The sequence below is a fragment of the Jaculus jaculus genome, chromosome 13 (assembly GCF_020740685.1).
Source record: "Jaculus jaculus isolate mJacJac1 chromosome 13, mJacJac1.mat.Y.cur, whole genome shotgun sequence".
Lineage (NCBI taxonomy): Eukaryota > Metazoa > Chordata > Mammalia > Rodentia > Dipodidae > Jaculus > Jaculus jaculus.
Genome location: NC_059114.1, coordinates 28,187,583 through 28,210,034, shown reverse-complemented (window position 1 = coordinate 28,210,034; position 22,452 = coordinate 28,187,583). Strand labels below are relative to the sequence as shown.

Below are 22,452 nucleotides of genomic sequence, written 5' to 3'. Positions count from 1 at the left end.
AAAAAAATAATAACACTAATTAATTAATTAATTTTTTATTTGTGAGCAGACGGAGAGCAGGAAAAAGAGAGAGAATGGGCATGCCAGGCCTCTAGCCACTGCAAATGAATTCCAGACACATGTGCCACTTTGTGCATCTGGGAAATTGAATCCAGGCCAGAAGATATGTAAGCAAACCACTGAGTCATCTTCCCAAAAGCCCAGATTTTTTATTTATTTATTTTTTTTGAGGTAGGGTCTCACTCTAGTACAGGCTGACCTGGAATTCACTATGTAGTCCCAGGCTGGCCTTGAACTCATAGCAATCCTCCTACCTCTGCACCCACCCTCCCCTCATGCTGGGATTAAATCATGTACCACCATGTCCAGCTGAAGACCAGCTTTTTTTTTTCAAGGTAGGGTCTCACTCTAGCCCAGGCTGACCTGGAATTCACTATGGAGTCTCAGGGTGGCCTCAAACTCATGGCAATCCTCCTACCTCTGCCTCCCAAGGGCTGGGATTAAAGGCATGTGCCATCACGTCCGGCTGAAGCCCAGCTTTTACAAAATATTTTTTTTTATTTATTTGTAGAGCGAGAGAGAAAGTAAATGAGAATTGGCATGCCCAGGGCCTCTTACCACCACAAGCAAATACCAGATGCATGGGCCACTTTGTGCATATGTTTTTATATTATATTAGGAGAAATAAACATGGGCCGGCAGACTTTATGAGCAAATGCCTTTAACTGCTGAGCCATTTCCCCAGCCCAGTTTTAATTTACATTTTTTTAAAAAATATTTTATTTTTATTTATTTATCTGAGAGAGAGAGACAGAGACAGACAGACAGCCACTGAAAACGAACTTGCATACACATGCACCACCTAGTGCATCTGGCTTACGTGGGTTTTGGGGAATCAAACAGGTCCTTTGGCTTTGCAGGCAAATGCTTTAACTGCTAAGCCATCTCTCCAGCCCTAATTTATCTTTTGTTGTTGTTGTTGCTGCTTTCTAAAAATATTTTGTTTTTCTTTCTTTATTTATTTGATAGAGGGAGGGGGAGAGAGAGAGAGAAAGAAAGAGAGAGAATGGGCACACCTGGGCCTCCAGCCACTGCAAACAAACTCCAGATGCATGTGCCCCTTGTGCATCTGGTTATGTGAGTTCTGGGGAATTGAACCTGGGTCCTTTGGCTTTGTAGGCAAGCACCTTAACCACTAAGCCATCCCTCCAGCCCAGTTGGGAGGGTCTCACTCAAGCCCAGGCTGACCTGGAATTCATTATATAGCTGAGTCTGGCCTTGAACTCACAGCAATCCTCCTACTTCAGCCTCCCAAGTGCTGGGATTAAAGGCATGTGTCACCATGCCCAGCTAATTTATCTTTCTAAAAGGAAGAAGCTGCTGGGCGTGGTGGCACATGCCTTTAATCCTAGCACTTGGGAAGCAGAGGTAGGAGGATCACCATGAATTCAAGGTCACCCTGAGTCTACATAGTGAATTCCAGGTCAGCCTGAGCTAGAGTGAGACCCTACCTAAAAAAAAAAAAACAAAAAACGGAGGAAGCTGAAGGGATAGCTCAGCGGTTAAGGCACCTGCCTGCAAAACCTAATGATCCTGGGTTTGATTCCCTAGTACCTATGGACAGCCAGATGCACAAGGTGGCACATACACCTGAAGTTTGTTTGCATTGGCTAGTGGCCCTGGCATGTCCAGTCTTTCTTTTCTCTCTCTCTCTCTTTCTCAAATAAATAAAAATAAAATAAAGCAAAAGAGAAACTAGTTGAAAAGAAGAAGGGATTCAGTGGAGGGGTACTGGGGAAGGGGAAAAGGGAAGATGGTGAAAGTGGATTATGATCATGGTATATTGTCTATATGTATAGAAGTTGTCAATAAAAAGTTTACAAAAAAAAATAAGGAAAGAACAAGGGCTGATAAGATGGCTCAGCAGTTAAAGTCACTTGCTTGCAAAACCTGCTGGCCTGAGATCCAACTACCAAGCCACCTATGTAAGCCAGATGCAGAAAATGTGGTGTAACCATCTTGCAGTGGCAAGAGTCCCTGGTGTACCAATAAACACACACACACACACAAATGCAAATAAATAAAAATTGTAAAAAATTAAAAACCAGCTGGGTATGGTAGCACACGCCTTTAATCCCAGCACTCAGGAGACAGAGGTAGGAGGATCACCGTGAGTTCGAGGCCACCCTGAGACTACTGAGACTACATAGTTAATTCCAGGACATCCTGGACCAGAGTGAGACCCTACCTCGAAAAACAAAAACAAAACAAAACAAAACAAAATTCAAAAACCTTAAAGGCCTATCTTTTTTTTTTTTTTTTTTTTTTGAGGTAGAGTCTCACTCTAGTCCAGGCTGACTTGTAATTCACTACATAGTCTCAGGGTTGCCTTGAACTCACGGTGATCCTCCTACCTCTGCCTCTCAAATGCTCGGATTAAAGGCGTGTTCCACCATGTCCAGCAAGGCCTATCATTTTAAAAGCTGGGGAATGGCCAAAATTAAGCAATAGTGCTACAGAATTAAAGGCATATTAAGGAGCTGGGCATGATGATGCCCACTTAGGAGGCAGAGGCAGGAGGATCACTGTGAGTTAGAGGCCAGCTTGCGCTGAGTACCAGTTCCAGGTCAGCCTGGGCTAGAGAGAGACCCTGCTGCCTACCTCAATAAACCAAAAACAAACAAACAAACAAACAACAAAAAAACCCAGTATATTAAGGGGAAGTCTTACTTGAATAAGCTGGGAATTGCTATACAAAATGCAAACCTGTTTGTTGGCTACTACTGCATCTTTGCTGATTAACGCATCCTTGGGTGAGTCCTTTTTCTCAGGAGGGGCCTCTCTCTCATCTTCTCTTACCACAGAGTCTGAAGATCCCAAGCAGTGGGAAAGCTGAGTGGTGATGAACTCACTGCAAACAACACCAAACAAACAGTATCATACCGATGCTGCCAGTCACTTATACACACACCCGAAGAGGACAAACAAGTACCAGAGTTCTATGGCTCACATCTGTACTTCTAGCACTTGGGAGCCTGAGGCAGGAAGATTGCCCTATAGGTCAAGGCCAGTCTTCACTGCATTGTGAGTTAGGAGTTCTTGGCTAGCCTGGCTACAGAGTGAAAAGCCATCTTAAAAATAAAAAGGGCCGGCATGATGGCACACGCCTTTAATTCCAGCACTTGAAAGGCAGAGGCAGGAGGATCACTGTGAGTTCGAGGCCAACCTGAGACTACATAGTAAATTCCAGATCAGCCTGGGCTAGAGTGAGACCCTACTTCAAAAAATCAAATAAATAAATAAATAAAAGAATTAAAGCTGGGCATGGTGGCACACACCTTTAATCCCAGCACTTGGGAGGCAGAGGTAGGTGGATCACCAGGAGTTCAAGGTCACCCTGAGACTACATAGTGAGTTCCAGGTCAGCCTGGGATAGAGTGAGATCCTACCTCAAAAAAAAAAAACAAGGCTGGCGTGGTGGCGCATTCCTTTAATCCCAGCACTCACACAGGAGGCAGAGGTAGGAGGATTGTATGGCTTTAACACTCTGAGATTACACAGTGAATTCCAGGCCAGTCTGTGCTAGAGTAAAACCCTACCTTGGGGAAAAAAAAAATGTATAAAAGGGACTGGAGGGATGGCTCAGCAGTTAAGGTGCTTGCCTGCAAAGCCTAACTTCTAGGATTTGATTCCCCAGTACAGCCAAATGCACAAAGTGGTACATGCATCTGGAGTTCATTTGCAGTGGCTGAGGCCTGGCCTTCCCCTTTCTCTCTCTCTCTCTGTGTTTCTCTCTCTGCTTCCAAATAAATGAAATTATTTATTTATTTTTTATTTATTTATGAGAAAGAAAAGCAGATAGAGAGAGAGAGAATGGGTACACCAGGGCCTCCAGCCACAAAAACTCCAGATGCATGCACCACCTGTGTACTGGCTTATGTGGGTTCTGGGTAACCAAACCTTGGTCCTTTCACTTTGCAGGCAAGTTCTTTAACAACTAAGCCATCTCTCCAGCCCTAAAACAAATTTTTTTTTAAAAAAAAAAAAAGGTTGAAGAGCCACGCATGGTGGTACACATCTTTAATCTCAGCACTTGGTGGCAGAAGTAGGAGGATCACTGTGAGCTTGAAGCCACCCTGAGACTACATAATGAATACCAGGTCAGCCTGAGCTACAGCAAGACCTTGAAAAACAAAAACAAAAAACAACAACAACAAAAAAGTATAGGCTAGAGACAGCACAGAAATAAAGTACTTGCTTAGCTTCTTAAAATCCTTGGTTCAACACCTGATACCAAAGGAAATTTAAAAAATTGAAAATAAAGACATGAAAAGTGTTCTAGAGACAGGATCTTCCAAAAAGAAGATTAAAAATATTAATAATAGGGAGAATAGGGCTGGATGGATGACTTAGCGGTTAAGACATTTGCCTGTAAAGCCAAAGGGCCCAGGTTCGATTCCCCAGGACCCAAGTTAGCCAGATGAACAAGGGTGTGCACGTGTCTGGAGTTTGTTTGCAGTGGCCAGAGGCCCTGGCGCTCCCATTCTCTCTCACACACTGTTTCTCTGTCAAATAAATAAATACACATTTTAAAATATTAATATAGTATAAGGCTAAACTTGTGAAAATGTTCAGCTTTGGTTTGTGAAACTGCCATCTGTGAAAATGGCATGGCACCTGCAGGTAGTGGGTCTCAGAAAACAAAGAAAAGTTAGCCAGGCGTGGTGGCGCACGCCTTTAATCCCAGCACTCAGCACTCAGGAGCAGAGGTAGGAGGATCATGAGATTACATAGTAAATTCCTGGTCAGCCTGGGCTAGAGGGCTACCTCAAAAAACAACAACAACAACAAAAAAAAAAAAAGAAAGAAAGAAGGAAAGAAAGAAAGAAAACACAGGAGAGGGCTGGAGAGATAGTTTAGTGATTAAGGTACTTGCCTTCAAAGCCTAAAGGAACCAGATTTGATTCCCCTGTACCTACATAAGCCAGTTGCACAAGGTGGCACATATATAAAGAGAAAACAAAACAAAACCCAAGGGAGCATGTCCTGTGGTGTCTCCCTCCACTGGCAAACCTCTATTTGTCAAGTGGAATGAGGGCACAAATATGAATATTTTACTTAGATAATAAAGTGGATATGCAAGTTCTTGTAATCTAAGGAAAAATAGGAAAACATCATTATCTGTTCTACTTAATCACACATTTGTCATGTGATGCCTTGGCATGTGCCTTGACTGGAAGAGCAAGCAGACATTTTAATTATTTTCAGTCACTGAGGTCAAAGGAGTTTTAAATGAAAACTCTGAATGTAACTTGGAATTTATTTCACACACTAAATTAAATATGTATCTATACATTCTCACAACCATCCAATGAAAGCTTTCCCTTGAATGTTCTCACTCACTAGTAACAAATAGGCAGTCGTGTCCTGCTAATGCTTGCAGTTTTCCAAGGATCTTTAAAATCCATATGACAAAGGAGATAGTTTAGTGGTTAAATGCACTGGCTTGCAAAGCCTGCCAGCCTGGGGTTAAATTCCTTAGTAACCACATAAAGCCAGATACACAAAGTGGCATATGCATCTGGAGTTTGTTTATACTATCAAGAGGCCCTAGGGTGCCCATGCTCTCTCTTTATGTCCTTGTCTGTCTATTTCAAATAAATATTTTTTAAAATCCACATGACTAGATGACATTCAATATGGCAACTAATTCTTATAAGTGGAAGAATATTTGTATTATTTTTAAGTGACTCAAACTTCTAAAAGGGTAAAGAATCTTCCCAATAATGTGTTAGCACACTTAATCATAAAGTCCTATGAAAGTCAATGCAATGATTAAGACTCTCAATATAGAAACTCCATCCTTTATGCATTCTAACTGAAGAGCTATGCCTTATTTAAAAATAGCAGACATTATCACAGTGCCACTCAACCACAAGATTCAGCAATTCTAACAATGAGATGAACATGAATAATTTAGTATATGCTAATATCAATTCCATTTTCTTCTATAGAAAAAAGTCAGAAACTTTTAGCAGCCTGTTAAACACAAATGTTCAATCTTTCATATGATTTTTTAAAAGTAAGGAAGTATGGGAAATATAAAGTTGAAAACACATATGAGCTGGACACAAGGAGAAGCAGTTGGGATGTGTCAAATGCCAAGTGAACCTAAACAAGGGCCAAGAAAGATTGTGCATGGGGTCTAGATACTGCGGTGTGGGCCTGAAAGGGTCAGCTCTCCAATCAAAGCAGATCCTGGAATGCTCCAGAGTGACATTCCAGTTCACACACTGACAGACTCATTTGTTTTTCAATAAAACTTCATTGCCCAATTCCTAACAACTAATTTTGTTTTTAAGCAAAACTTTTGCCTCAGAAGCCCCCCTCCGAGCAGACTTTGTTGGAGTCTGATAGTCTCCTATACAATCAAAGGCTCAAGAGTCAGCCGGGGGTGGCGCACACATTTAATCCCAGCATTTGGGAGGCAGAGGTAGGAGAATCGCTGTGAGTTTGAAGCCACCCTGAGATTACATAGTAAACTCCAGGTCAGCCTGAGCTACAGTGAAACTCTACTTCAAAAAAAAAAAAAAAAAAAAGTCTTAAGAGTTGAGGCTGGGATGAGAAGAGCAAAAGGCGTGTTTTATAGAAGGTTTCTGTTTGCAATCACTACTTTCTGGTTGGTCCTAGGCCTGAAGTGTTTGCTGCAGTCTTTGTGTGCTGCCTGGCTGTTTACAGATGTGAAAATCACTAACCTTGCTGAGGATTTGTATTTTGCTCCATTGAGGCTTCCTGAACAAGTGCACATAGTTTTATGGCGAACAATCCTTTGCACTTTGGCAGGCTTGAAAATGTTCATCCACTCCACATCAGACATGTGGCCTGGGGCTTCAATGATGAGGTTACTTGGGTGACAACAATTAGAGTCATATAGGTCACTGTCAGTCAGACAGCTTTCATTTTTTGGACAACATGAGGTTTCAGACCTTTCCATTTGATGATGACATTCCATGCCCAGCTTTCCTGGCTGTTTGGAGCCAGAACAGTTGTCCAGGCCCAGGTAAACATTGATATCATGCCATTGCTTTTCATCGGACAAGGATATTTCTAAGAGCTGCTTCTCTTCCTTCTGAAGCTCAACTCCATTATCTTTTGGTGATTTTGTATGGATATTGCAGAGTGTAATTTTATTTTTGGGTTCAGTCTGGATTTTTCCACCCAGAGACCAACACTTTTGTTTCTCCGTTAAGTCTTTATTACACAGAGATGAGAAAGTGGTTACACTTTTTTCCCCAAATGCATTATTATCCTGTAGTATCTTCTCTTTGCATATAACACAAGAGCTCTTGTCTGTCCTATTTTGCTGCGCCAATGTGACCTCAAACTTTTGATCCTTAACCAGTAATTGCGGATTTTTCTCCCTCTTAACATCGACTTTTGGGTGGCTATTTTCAAGGTCTGACAAACACATGTCTTTGCTACAGCAGCATTACAAAAAAAAAAAAAAAAAAGGAAGTTATCAGAGAGACTTTGTACAATCATTTACTAGTATTTACCCCAAGCCTCACTAGGAGAGTTAAATCCCAAGACCCATGTTCCAGCCCCATGTCCTACAGAAAGTCTTTTTGACCAACAAGCCCACATTTGCTTCCCCTTTCCCATTTCTTACTCATATGGTACTTAATGTATGATGACAAAAAATTAATTTAAAAAAACCCTGAAGACTACTACTCAAATTAAACAAGTGCTTTTAACAGTTTTTTTGTTTTGTTTTTTAGGTAGGGTTTTGCTCTAGTCCAGGCTGACCTACAATTCACTAGGTAGTCTCAGGGTGGTCTCAAATTTACAGCGATCCTCCTACCTGTCTCCAGAGTGCTGGGATTAAAGACGTATGCCATCACACCCAACCTGTTTATGCTTTTAGGGAATAACCAATCTCAATTCATCTAGTACCTCCCAATGGCATTTAAGTTCAATGAGGAAAAACAGCCCATATGTCAAACAGAGAACCCTGAGTGGGTCTGTAGCCTGGTGGGGGCAACAGAAGGGACACAGAACAATAGTACGACAGCTCAACAGAGGGTCTCCAGAGGGGAGTGCAGCAAGCACAGTGGAGCAGCTGAATCCCAGCCCCACTGCCAGCAGCAGCTGCAACCTCCCACAGCTCCTCCTTGCAGCCACTAACCCAGTTACCCAGGGAAAGGAGCTGCAGCACCAGATCAGTCCACACTTGGTAGTTCCTATTGCCATAGGAAGCTTCCAGAGCCCCTTTTCCTTTTCTTTTTTCTTTCTTTCTTTCTTTTTTTTTCCCCCTTGCAGTAGGGTCTTGCTCTCACCTAGGCTGACCTAGAATTCACTATGTAATCTCAGGGTGGCCTTGAACTCACAGCAATTCTCCTACCTCTGCCTCTCTAGAGCTCCTTGAACTTCTTACTTTTTGTTTTAATATTTTATTTATTTATTTGAAAGAGAGAGTAAGAGAGAAAGAGGCAGATAGACAGAAAGAGAGAATGGGTATGCCAGGGCTTCCAGGCACTGCAAACTAACTCCCAATGCATGTGCTCCCTTGTGCATCTGGCTTACGTGGGTCCTGGGGAATTGAACCCATGGCGTTAGACTTCACAGGCAGACACCTTAATTGCTGAGCCATTTCACCAGTCCTCTTTTCTCTCTTCTTTCATGCTTTTTTATCCCCAGGTCCTCCATGTAGGAGCCTTCCCTTGGCTCTACTTCCCTCAATAAATAGAATTTTTAAAAAATTTTTTATTTATTTATTTGAGAGCGACAGACACAGAGAGAAAGACAGAGGGAGAGAGAGAATGGGCGTGCCAGGGCTTCCAGCCTCTGCAAATGAACTCCAGACGCGTGCGCCTCCTTGTGCATCTGGCTAACGTGGGACCTGGGGAACCAAGCCTCGAACTGGGGTCCTTAGGCTTCACAGGCAAGCACTTAACCGCTAAGCCATCTCTCCAGCCCAGAATTTTTTTTTTTAGGTTTCCATATGATTTCTTTATATCCTCTTAGATTTTGATTAGCCCTCCCTCCACCTTTTCTTTGCTCAATCTCTTTCCCTGACCCCACTGGGGCCTTTTCACCCCCATTAATCTATTAATATAATGATTTTTAAAAAATATTTTATTTTTATTTATTTGAGAGAGGGAAAGAGGCAAAGCGAGAGGGGGGGGGAGAATGGGTGCACCAGGGCTTCCCACCACTGCAAATGAACTCCAGACACATGTGCCACCTTGTGCATCTGGCTTATGTGGGTCCTGGGAAATCGAACTGAGGTCCTTTAGCTTTGCAAGCAAGCGTTTTAACCACTAAGTCATCTCTCCAGCCCAATAAATATAATAATTTGACAATTAAAAAAGAAAAAAAGTGAAGCTGGGCATGGTGGCGCACACCTTTAATTCCAGAACTCAGGAGGCAGAGGCAGGAGGATCGCTGTGAGTTTGAGGCCACCCTGAGACTACATAGTGAATTCCAGGTCAGCCTGAGCTAGTGAGACCCTACTTCAAAAAACCAAACAAAAAAGAAAAAAGAAAGAAAGGGCTGGAGTGATGGCTTAGCAGGTAAGGCCTTTGCCTGCAAAGCCAAAGGATCCTGGTTCGACTCTCCAGGACCCACATAAGCAAGATGTACAAGGGGTTGCATACATCTGGAGTTTGCAGTGGCTGGAGGTCCTGGAATGCCCATTCTCTCTCTCCCTCTCTCTGTCTCCCTCTCTGTCTCAAATAAATAAATAAAAATAGGGCTGGAGAGATGGCTTAGTGGTTAAGCCCTTCCTGTGAAGCTTAAGGAACCCCCGTCAAAGTTCTCAAATAAATAAATAAAAATAAACAAAAATAAAGTTTTAAGTCAGGTGTGGTGGCGCACACCTTTAATCCCAGCACTCAGGAGGCAGAGGTAGGAGGATCACCATGAGTTCGAGGCCACCCTGAGGCTACATAGGGAATTCCAGGTCAGCCTGAGCTAGAGTGACACCCTACCTTGAAATACCAAAAACAAAAAAAGAAAGGAAGGAAGGAAGGATGGAAGGGAGGGAAAGGTAGAGAAGGGAAGGGAAGGGAAGGGAAAGGAAAGGATGAAATGAAGGGGCAAAAGGAAAGGAAACAAAAGGAAAAGAAAGGGAAACAGAGCTGGGCATGATGGTGCACATCTTTAATCCCAGCACTTGGAAAGCTGAGGTAGGAGGATGGCTGTGAGTCTGGAGCCAGTCTGGAGCCACATAGTGAGTTCCAGGACAACCTGGGCTAGAGTAAGGCTCTGCCTCAAAAAACAAAAAGGCTGGGGAGAGGGCTTAAATGCCATGCTTGCAAAGCCTGCTGTCCCAGGTTTGATTCCTCAGTACCCACTAAAGTCAGGCACACAAAATGATGCATGTGGTCGCCATTTTGTATGAATGGTTGACCCCACATGCTGGCTGATTCTGCACAATAAACGCTGTTTGTTAAAAAAAAAAAAATGCATGTGTCTGGAGTTCTTTTGCAGTGGCAGAAAGCCTTGGTGGAGCAAAACTCACTCGCTTTCTCACCCTCTCTCTCAAATAAAACAATAAAAATATTTTTTACAAACAAAAGTTGGGCTGAAGAGACAGTTTAGTGGTTATGGCTTTTGCCTATGAAACCTAAGGACCCAAGTTCAATTCCCCAGTGTTGCAGTAAGTCTCACATTGCTGGCAGAAATCACCTGACCAAGAACAGCTTTTGGGGGATAAAGAGGGTTTATTTTGGCTTATAGACTTGATGGGATGCTCCATAATGGCAGGGAAAACAATGGCATGAGCAGAGGCTAGGCATTACCCCCAGGCCAACATAAGGTAAACAACAGCAACAGGAGACTGTGCCAAACACTAGCAAGGGGGAGCTGGTTTTACACCCATAAACTCACCCCCAACAATAATTAATCCCCAAATCTCCATCACCTGGGAAGCTAGCATTCAGAACACCTAAATTTATGGCGGACACTTGAATCAAACCACCACATTCTGTCTCTGGCCACCATAAACTGACAACCATTTATGATGTAAAATGCAATGCATTCAGTCCATCTTTAAAAGTCTATAGTTTTTATCAATCCCAATGATATTCAAACAACCCCATAATCCAAGGTCTTTTTTTGTTTGTTTTGTTTTTGAAGGTAGGGTCTCACTCTATAGCTCAGGCTGATCTGGAATTCACTATGTAGTTTCAGGGTGGCCTCAAATTCATGGCAATCCTCCCACCTCTGCCTCCCTACTGCTGGATTAAAGGTGTGTGCCACCACACCTGGCTAATCCAAGGTCTTTTAAATGAGCCATAATACCGAAAAAAAAAAAAAAAACCCAAAATCATAATGGGACAGAATAAACATTCACACTACAAAGATGACATTGGGCATAGCAAAGAAGTATTCAACCAATACAAGATTTAAAACAACCAAGGTATAAATCAGGTGTGGTGGCGCCTGCCTTTAATCCCAGCACTTGAGAGGCAGAGGTAGGAGGATTGCCATGAGTTCCAAGCCACCCTGTGACTACATAGTGAATTCCAGGTTAGCCTGAGCTAGAGTGAGACCCTACCTCAAAAGAAACAAAACAAAACAAAACAAAATAAAACAAAACAGAGCAAACATCAAACTCTAGCTCCAAGTCTAGCAACTCTAGTCAGTGACAAATCTCCAAGTCCGATAATTCTAACCAGCAACAAGTCTCTGGAGATCCAACTCCACTCCTTCAGCTAGGCTACTAACAGTCCTGGAAAACTTCATTGGGGCCGGCAGCTCTCCTTGGTAGCCATCTCGTAGTCCTGGCATCTCCACTGGGTCTCCACGGCAATCCAAGGTTCATCTTCCTGGCCCCATGGGGTCTCCATGCAGGCATCCAGGAAACCTGCTTCACACTGCCCATGGCCATTTCCAAAACACAATACCATGTTGCAAACTCAATGACCCTTTCTTTCCTGTATTTCTTATACTCCATAATACCAGGGAGGGTGTCAATTTGTTAATCCAGAAAGGAATAAAGCTGACTTTTAACAATAGTACACTCCTTGAGCATTCAGACCCCTTCAAAAGAGTTTACATTCTTCCTGTTGCCCCAATGCAGGTCAGCTGGCCCAATCTCAAAGGTTGTTGTATTAGTATGAAACCACCACAGTTGTAATCTCTCACATAATTGCAGCTGAACAGACAGAAGGTTCAGCCCAAAGATTTCATTTCTGTGCCATATCCCTCTGCTCATATCAATCTATTCTATGCAAAGCAACCCTGCACAACTTCTCAGGACACAGGCATAACAGCAAGCCTCTCACAAACTGCTAGCCCAGTCCAGGCAAAGCTCTTTCTCACCCTCACAAGCCAAACCTCACAGTCCATAGTTCTTACTGCATTCAGGTCTTTCAACTCTGACCAGAATAGTCCATCAAGCTGTACGTACAGTACCACAAGGCATCTCTTAGACCAAGGTTTCAAATTCTTCCGCATTCTTCTTCTTTTTTTTTTTTTTTTTATATTTCGAGGTAGGGTCTCACTCTAGCCCAGGCTGACCTGGAATTCACTATGGAGTCTCAGGGTGGCCTCGAACTCATGGCAATCCTCCTACCTCTGCCTCCCGAGTTCTGGGATTAAAGGCGTGCGCCACCACGCCCGGCTAAATTCTTCCACATTCTTCTTGAAAATCAGCACCAAAAGGCCAAAATCACACAGTCAGGTGTCTAGCAGCAAATGACACCACTCCTCAGTACCAACATTACTATTGCAGTCAGGTTCACATTGTTGCCAGAAATCACCTGACCAAGAGCAGCTTTTGGGAAGAAGGGTTTATTTTGGCTTACAGACTCGAGGGAAAGCTCCATCATGGCAAGGGAAGGCTATGGCATGAGCAGAGGGGGGACAACACGCCCTGGCCAACATAAGGTAGGCAATATCAACAGGAGAGTGTGTCAAACACTAGCAAGGGGGAACTGGCTATAACACCCATAAACCCACTCCCAACAAGACACTGCTTCCAGGAGGTGTTAATTCCCAAATCTCCATCCGCTGGGAACCTAGCATTCAGAACACCAATTTTATGGGGACACCTGAATCAAACCACCATACCCAGTATCCAAGTAAGCCAGATGCACATGGTGGTGCATGCATCTGGAGTTTGCAGTGACTTGAGACCTTGGTATGCCTGTTCTCTCTTGGCCTCTTTCTCTAATAAATATTTTTTAAAAAAACTGGGTGTGGTGGTGCACACTTTCAATCCCGGCACTTGGGAGGCAGAAGTAGGAGGATTGCTGTGAGTTTGAGGCTAGCCTGAAACTACAGAGAAAATTCCAAAGGGGGAAGGGAACTAGAGAGATGGCTCTAGTCTTGCTTGCAAAACTTGTCAACATCAACTTGGGTTTGATTGGCCAATACTCACATAAATCCAGATGCACAAAGTGGCACATGCATCTGGAGTTCATTTGTAGTGGCAAGAGGCCCTGGTGTACCCATACACACAGACGGAAGACACACAAACATATTCTCTCTCTCTCTGCTTGTGAATAGATAAATAAATAAATAAGCAAGCAAACAAACAAATAAATAAAATACTTAGCTGGGCACAGTGGCACATGCTTTTAGTGTCAGCACTCAGGAGGCTGAGATAGGAGAAGCGCTGCAAGATCAGGGCCAGAATGGACCTTCACAATGAGTTCCAGGTCAGCCTGGGCTAGACTGAGATCCTACCTTGAAAATGAACACACAAAGATAAATAAATAACACTGGGCATGGTAGCACATGCCTTTGATCCCAGCACTTGGGAGGCAGAGGTAGGATGATTGTCTTGAGTTTGAGTTCAGCCTGAGACTACAGAGTGAGTTCCGGGTCAGCCCAGGCTAGAGTAAGACCCTACCTTGAAAAAAAAAGATAAATTTTTTTGTTTTTAATGAAGATTTTATTTTTATTTATTTATCTATTAGAGACACAGAGAGAGAATAGGTACGCCAGGGCCTCTAGCCACTGCAAACGAACTCCAGAAACATATGCCACAATGTGCATCTGGCTTACATGGGACCTAGAGAATCAAACTTGGGTCCTTAGGCTTTGCAGACATGCACCTTAACTGCTAAGCCATCTCTCCAGCCCATAAATAATATTTAAAAAATTATGGTTTATTTTTATTTATTTATTTGAGAGCGACAGACAGAGAAAGAGGCAGAGAGAGAGAGAGAGAATGGGCGTGCCAGGGCTTCCAGCCACTGCAGATGAATTCCAGATGCATGCGCCCCCTTGTGCATCTGGCTAACATGGGTCCTGGGGAATCGAACCTTGAACCGGGGTCCTTAGGTTTCACAGGCAAGCGCTTAACCGCTAAGCCATCTCTCTAGCCCATAAATAATATTTTAAAACATAATTTATTTAGTTATTTGAGAGAGAGAGAGAGGGAGGGAGAGATTGGGCACGCCAGGGTCTCTAGCCACTGCAAACAAACTCCAGATGCATGCACCTCCTTGTGCATCTGGCTTACGTGGGTCCTGGGGATTCAAACCAGGGTCCTTTGGCTTTGCAGGCAAATACCTTAGCCGCTAAGCTATGTTCTCCAGCCCAATAGAAAATATTTTTAGAGAAATAAATAAAAGGAAACAGAGGTAGGTATTGGCCTACAATAAGCATACAACAAATACTGGTCTAATGATGAAATAAAATACAAAATCAAATTAAATAATATTGACTAGGATTACCTGGATTCCAGGGTCTTTGAGTCCTCCATCTTTGCATCATATATTTGTATCAATTCATGAGAATTTTCCACATTGAAATTAAGAAATTGCAGATCACTTTGTTGTTTTACATAAATCTGCCATAGAAATCAGTAAGTAATATAAAATATAATTACAAAACCAAATTAAACTAACAATTTTGCACTTTGAAACCCTAAAACAGATCAGATAGCTTTTGCATTTATTTTGCCTATATCCACACAATAATTATTTTATTTATTTATTTCTTTATATATTATTATTATTTTATTTTTATTATTATTTTTTTTTTGGTTTTGTGAGGTAGGGTCTTGTTCTAGCTCAGGCTGACCTGGAATTCACAATGTAGTCTCAGGGTGGCCTTGAACTCACAGTTATCCTCCTACCTCTGCCTCTTGAGTGCTGGGATTAAAGGTGTGTGCCACCACACCCGGAATTTTATTAATTTTATTTTATTTTAGAGAGTGCACAAGAGAGAGAGAGAGAATACTGGCGTGCCAGGGCCTCAGCTACTGAAATCAAACTCCAGATGGTTGTACTACTTAGTGGGCATGTGTGACCGACCTTATGTTTGCCACACCTTTGTGTGCCTGGCTTATGGGGGATCTGGAGAGTCGAACATGGGTCCTTAGGCTTCACAGGGAAGTATCTTAACTGTTAAGCCATCTCTCCAGCCCCACACAGAAATTTTTAGTATAAGTGATTTCCTAATCTTTAACTATCATAATCAAGACCCTATCTGCTATGCTAACTATGATATATGTCTAATGCAGTTAGGATTCTACAAGCATCATTAACAAAATGAACAGCTATATATTTCCTACTTTGTACCTAATAGTCACAAAGGATGGCTGGGGACATACCTGTCTCAGGTTGTGCAGCTCTGAATTTGTACGTTCCTGCTTTGACTTTGCAATATCAAGCAACTCATCTTTCCTCTTTTCTCTCTCTGCTACATAAGAAGAAACAAGATTTAATTTGTTACCAGCATATCAAGACATTCACAACTAATATTTCTTTTGATGTTGCTAAACTTAATAACTGAAAAATGGTTGGCTGGGAAGAGCTTTAATCTGTGATTCTGACTGATCCTTCATCAAACAAGAAAATTTCGCAATATGATTAATGTTAAGTCAAAAAAGGATTCAAAGGTGTATGGGTGCATTTGTATAAAAATATGCACTGGGCTGAAATGTGGTTCAAGATGTTAAAGGCACTTGCTTGCTGGCCTGGGTTTATTCACAAGCCACCCATGTAAACCAGAAGCAAAAAAAAAAAAAAAAAAAAAATGCATGGCTCTGGCATTTGTTTACAGAGGCAGGAGATCCTGGCATGTATATATGTATGTATGTATGTATGTGTGTGTGTTTATATACATACACACACACACAAGTAAATACAAAAGATTAAAAGTATGTGCACAAAATGTCTGAAACCAAGACAGGAATTATAGGTCACACTTATAAACCAATTGAGGTAGAAGAATCAAGAGATTAATGCTAGCCGGGTATGGTGGCGCATGCCTTTAATCCCAGCACTCAGCAGGCAGAGGTAGGAGGATTGCTGTATGAAGTCAATCTGGGACTACGTAGTGAATTCCAGGTCAGCCTGGGCTAGAGTGAGACCCTACCTTGGAAAAACAAAAAACAAAAAACAAAACAAAACAAAACAAAAAAAGATTAATGCTAGCCTCAGCTACATGAGACTTTGTTGGAAAAACCCGAACAAGGGGCTACAGAGATGATTTAGCATTTGGCCTGTAAAGCCAAAGGACCAAGGTTTGATTCCCAGTACCCATGTAAAGCCAAATATACAAGGTAGTATATGCTTCTAGAGTTTGTTTGCAATGGCTGAAGGCACTGGCACACCCATTCTCTATCTGCCTCTTTCTCTCAAATAAATAATTTAAAAAAAAAAACTAAATAAGTAAACATATTTAAATTTGCTTTAATTTCTAGTTTTAGAATAACCTCTTGCATAATAAGCAACTCTATCTAATGTTTCCCTAGCTCAGATAGTTTGCTAAATGGCTGAATTTAACTGAGAGATCTAAGTGATTGGGCCTGCCTATTTCATAAGTTGGTCATAGAAAGAAAAGAGGCATGGAGCTCTGCTGAGCAAGCGGGCAAGTGAGCGAGTAATATGGAAGGGGTTCTGCCTTTTGCTAGCCTGAGCAAAACCTCAACAGGATGAGTCCTCACCTATAGGAGTGGAGACACAGTGAAATCACCCTCTTTGCTAACTCCTTAAGACCAATGGGAACTAAACAAATGGAATATATCTTCAAGCCTATGTTAAGAACTTTATCTTCGACAAGAGTGAAATAAAGTTTTGAACTTAAAAGTAAAACTATGACTGGGCATGGTGGTTCCTGCTTTTTATCCAAGCACTCAGAAGGTACAGGTAGGGGGATTGCTGTGAGTTCAAGGCCAGCCTGGGTCTTCACAGTGAATTCTAGGTCAGCCTAGGATAGAGGGTGACCCTACCTTGAAAAACAAAAACAAAAACAACAACAACAAAAAAAAACAGTTTAGGAAATGATTAAAAATCATTTCACAAAATTAAATTATAGTATTTATCAAGTTCCATACATTTTACACATCAAGAAGAAGAAAGGAGCATAAAGTCCCAAATCAAGGTTAGCCTGGGAGGAGGAAGGGAGAGAGGGAGAGAAAAATCAAATATACTGTGAACTATTCTTTCCTTTGACCTTCTAGGGCATTTTATGCATAGCACATGCATAACAGTAAATTCTCCGTGGGCCCATGGGCTTCCCAACATTTGTGGAGTCATACAAATGCTGACCCAAAGATTGAATTCAACTGTGAAGCTACAAAATGTGCTGTATCTTTTAGTTACATGGGGCATAAAACAGAAATCCTAGAAACAATAAAAATAGTGACCTCTAGTGGTGAAATTTTCACTTTCCCTAATTTTTAATCACAGGAAATTAAAAGTAAGAATTCTATTTCATTTGAATTTATTTTTTTATTTTGCTTTGTTTTTCGATGTAGGGTCTTATTCTAGCCCAGGCTGACCTGGAATTCACTACGTAGTCCCAGATTGACTTCATACAGCAATCCTCCTACCTCTGCCTGTTGAGTGCTGGGATTAAGGCGTGCACCACCATGCCTGGTTTGAATATTCTTGAATGTAATGCTGTGCTATTACCTTTTAATAATACTAGAATATGGGGGATAGAGGTATGAGTTGACCAGAAAGGTAGTATTAATATAATTTTCTTTTCATTTTTTGTTTTTTGAGGTAGGGTTTTGCTCTAGTCTAGGCTGACCTGGAATTTACTGGGTAGTCTCAGGGTGGCCCTCCTACCTCTACCTCCCAAGTGCTGGGATTAAAGGTGTGCGTCACCATGCCTGGCTTAATCTGATTTTCCATTTGGAACTTTATCTCCAAATTTTCCTAACACAAACTACTGAAATGAGAGCATAGAGAAACTTTGGATGGCACAGCTACAAACAGGTTCCCTCTCAGAAATTCTCCCTCAGCAGTGAGAAAGAGGAGGCTAATCAGTGGAAAGTCAGAGGTACAGAGGGGAAGGGGGGCTGCTGGGGAGGGGCACGGCAAGCAGTGGAGGCTATTTTCACATGTAGAAAGGGGCATTACATGAGCCGACACTCGCTTAATCAAGGAAGAGTCACTCCTACCTTTCTTATTTTGGATTGCACTGATGCAACACATGAGTTTTGTCCTAACTTGGTGAGTTTAGGTGATTTATTTGCAAAACCGAATGCTATTATTATTATTACTACTATTATTATTTTTGGTTTTTCAAGGTAGGGTCTCACTCTAGCCCAAGCTGACCTGGAACTCACTATGTAATCTCAGGATGGCCTCAAACTCATGGCAATCCTTCCACCTCTGCCTCCCGAGTGCTGGGATTAAAGGCATGCACCACCACACCTGGCAAATGCTTTTATTTTTTAATTAGAGAGAGAGAGAGAAAGAGAGAGAGATAATGGGTACACCAGGGCCTCTGGCCAGTGCAAACAAACTCCAGATGAATGTGCCACCATGTGCATCTGGCTTACATGGGTTCTGGGGAATCAAACCTGGGTCCGTAGGCTTTGCAAGCAAGCGCCTTAACCTCTAAGCCATCCTTCCAGCCCAGAATGTCATATTTTTAATATTTTCTCTGTACTGGGGCCAAACCTAGAGCTAGAAAGCACTCCAACACAGAGCTACATCCCCAGCCTTTTGAATTACCTAGTTTTTAGCTAGTATTTGCAAAATTATAAATATCCTCCTTTTATCAATCTATAAAATGCTTTTAAAATAATTTTTTATTTGAGAGAGAGAGAGAAAAAGAGACGGAAAGAGGGAGAATGGGTGTGTCAGGGCCTCTAGCCACTGCAAACAAACTCCAGACTCATGTGCCACCTTGGGTATCTGGTTTATGTGGGTCCTGAGAAAATGAACCTGTGTCCTTTGGCTTTGCAAGCAAGTGCCTTAAGAACCACTAAGCCATCTCTCCAGCCCAAAATAATGTTTTTGACACAAGGTTTCAAGTATCCCAGGATGCCCTGTAACTCATAATGGAGCCAAGGATAGTCCTACCTCCACCTCCTGAGTGCTGAGACTACAGGCATGCCTCTTTTTGCAAGCAAGCAGTTTTAACCACTAAGCTATTTCAGCCCAGCATGCCCCTTTTTATGTGGTACTGAGGATGGAATCCAGGATTTTGTGCATGCTGGGCAAGCACACTACTAACTAAGCTACATCCCTAGCCCTAAAAGAAATCATATATATATTATTGGTTGATTGATTGATTGATTTGAGAGAAAGACAGAGAAAAAGGAAGACAGAAAGAGTATGGGTCTGCCAGTGCCTCTTGCCACTGCAAAGGAACTCCAGACACATGTACCACTTTGTGCATATGGCTTTATATGGGTATTGGGGAATCAACCCAGGCCATCAGGCTTTGCAAGCAAGTACCTTTAACTGCTGAGCCATCTCTCTAGCCCTCTAAAATGAAAATGAATCTTAAAGCAAGAGTATTAGACTTTTAGTGAGAAGCATAATGACATGCTCAAACTGGAAGGGAAGGTTGCTCCTCTTTTTGTTGTTGTTGTTGTTATTGTTAAAAATGCATGATGGGGCTGGAGAGATGGCTTAATGGTTAAGCGCTTGCCTGTGAAGCCTAAGGACCCCGGTTCGAGGCTCGATTCCCCAGGACCCACGTTAACCAGATGCACAAGGGTGCGCATGCATCTGGAGTTCGTTTGTAATGGCTGGAGGCCCTGGCGCACCCATTCTCTCTCTATCTGCCTCTTTCTCTCTGTGTCTGTCTGTCATTCTCAAATAACTAAATAAAAATAAAGATGTGTGATGGCTTACACTTTTAATCGCATCACTTGGAAGGCAGAGGTAGGAGGATTGCTGCGAGTTTGAGGCCAGTGTGAGACTACAGAATGAACTTCAAGTCAGTCTGGGCTACAGCAAGACCCTATCCTGAAAAACAAAAAACAACAAACAAACAAGAAAAGGATCCAGACGCCCGGTGGGTGGCAGATATGTCCTTTAACCTGTCATAGTAGCATTGGAGAAAGTTTAGGCTTTGGATGTGTAAATATTCAAACACTTAAGCTAATTAGGAATTTTACCAGTAAAAACCAATTCGTCATGCAGGCAACTCTTCTCTTGCTTGAGGCGAATGATCTCTTCTCGTTGGTCATTATTTTCTGTTGTCTTTTCATTTAGGTCCTCTTCACAAAAAGAAGGAAGAAAAGTCCTCAAGTAAATATCAGCTTCTAGGAAACACATACACTACAAAAACCTCCATGTCCTCAGCCCCCCATTCCAGTGACTGAAAATCCTGTTGGGTCTGCAACTAACATATAGTGTCCTCTGGCAGTGACACCAGACCAAGGCTTCACTCACTCTACCTTTGGCCTGGCTGATTTCCCTGCTCTGGCCTTGCCTCTCCTGTTTCAGCCCAGAGCACACAGGGCAATTTTTAAAAATAAAAGCTCCGCACATCATTTCTCAGTAAGAAGCACTCAGGGTGCAGCCCAAACTCTACTGAAAACTGCAGAGCCCACTGTGGCTTAGCCTTTTTCACTCCTCACCTTTCTTTTCTTCCCCCTGTTTTCTTGACTGCTTCTGATATAAAGGACACAAATAATTTGCAGTTTAAAGCCTTTAGAATTTCCTGAGTTATGAGTGTCTTGTCATTGAAATGGAGCTCCCCCACTCCCGACTCTCCAGTATTGGGGAGGCTGAGGCAGGAGGATCACAAATTTGAAGCTACCCTGAGCCTGGGCTATATGGCAATACTTTCTCTCAAAAAAAAGAGGGGGGCTGAAGAGATGGCTTGGCAGTTAAGGCTCTTGCTGGCAAAGCCTGCCAAAGGACCCAGGTTCGATTCCCTAGTACCCGCGTAAAGCCAGATACACAAAGTGGCACATGCATCTGAAGTTCATTTGCAGTGGCTAGAGGCTTTGGCATGCCCATTTTCTATATCTGCTTCTCTCTCTGTCAACTAAGTAAAATAACATTATTTTTAAAAGCAGACCAAAGCAAAATAAAACAAAACACCAACAACAAAAAGAGGCTCTCTATTTATTTATTTATTTATTTTTCCCAAAAATAGGGTCTCACTCTAGTACAGGCTGACCTGAATTTACTCTAGTTCTAGGCCAGCCTTGAATCCATGGAGATCCTCTTGCCTCAGCCTTCTGAGTGCTAGGATTAAAGGCATTTGCCACTATGCCTGGCAAGAGCCACTCTTGATCAACCCTAAACAGCCTCAGGACCCAGCTTGTCACAAGTCTTAGTCATAGAGGGCTAGAACTTCTAGCTCTGCCTACTAATCCAAGCAGTGTGGGAGGGACTGGAGACCAAGCTCCAGAAAAATCTCCTGGCCACGAGAGACCGGACAGCTGGGTAAACACATCAAGGTGCTCAGATTGAATGCTGTGCATTGAATCCACACCCATCTGCAGTTTCTGAGCTGCACTGTACTGTACAACCTTAAAAGGATGGAGTGTTTCCTTAATTGTATGAGTCTTTCCAGCAAATGATGTAGCCTGGGCAGGTGGCTGGGAAACCCTCAATTCACTGACAGTTGGTCAGGAGTATGTGTGGGTCCCCTGTGATTTGTGACTGATGTCTTAAATGGCAACAGGCTTGTGGAACTTCAGCCTGTGGGATCTGACACTGACTCAAGGTATAACAAATTGAATACGCACAATTGGTACAGAAGAGATACAAAATTTCCTAGTATTGGTGGAGGTGGGGAGACAAATTTAGAATGTTCCAACCTTAAAGCCACCCTGGGGCTTTTCTATTTGCTGGTCCTGCTTTCTGCCTGGAAGGTTCTTGGCCCAGGTCTTCAGGTCTCCCTTATTCTCTATTCCACTTTCCCGTTACCCTACTTTAAAAATATTTTTTAGTAAACATTGGATTTATAAAATATTCATAATTCATAAATATTGACCCAGTAGACTTCTTTGTACTTGCATATGTGAGGAAAGTGTTTTATTTCTTTTTTTAAATGACAAAACAATCATTTATTGGTTTATTTTATCACTACTACATTAGTCATTCATCATTTAAATATCTGACTCATTAAAAACCGTTTCAACACTTTTTTTCTCCCATTTACCATAAAAATACAATAATTTGTTTTTTTAGAAAAACCATGAACAAGCATTCTGGTTTCCTCCCACTTTTCTAATGTTTCTCGGAGATAGCAGTTTATCGATCAGTAAGACAGTAGGCCGAA

General features: G+C 42.3%; 1 protein-coding gene across 1 annotated transcript in view; it reads right to left on the bottom strand.

Annotated features, from left to right (window-relative positions):
• Positions 1-22,452, bottom strand: part of Ccdc62 (coiled-coil domain containing 62) — a 35,509-nt gene that overhangs the window by 3,800 nt on the left and 9,257 nt on the right. The window contains exons 3-7 of the mRNA XM_045132126.1: positions 20,330-20,431; positions 15,572-15,660; positions 14,691-14,806; positions 6,756-7,478; positions 2,756-2,911 (exon numbers count right to left, since the gene is read on the bottom strand). Of these exons, the coding sequence (XP_044988061.1) occupies positions 2,756-2,911; positions 6,756-7,478; positions 14,691-14,806; positions 15,572-15,660; positions 20,330-20,431 (1,186 nt within the window). The remainder of the gene's footprint in view (positions 1-2,755; positions 2,912-6,755; positions 7,479-14,690; positions 14,807-15,571; positions 15,661-20,329; positions 20,432-22,452) is intronic.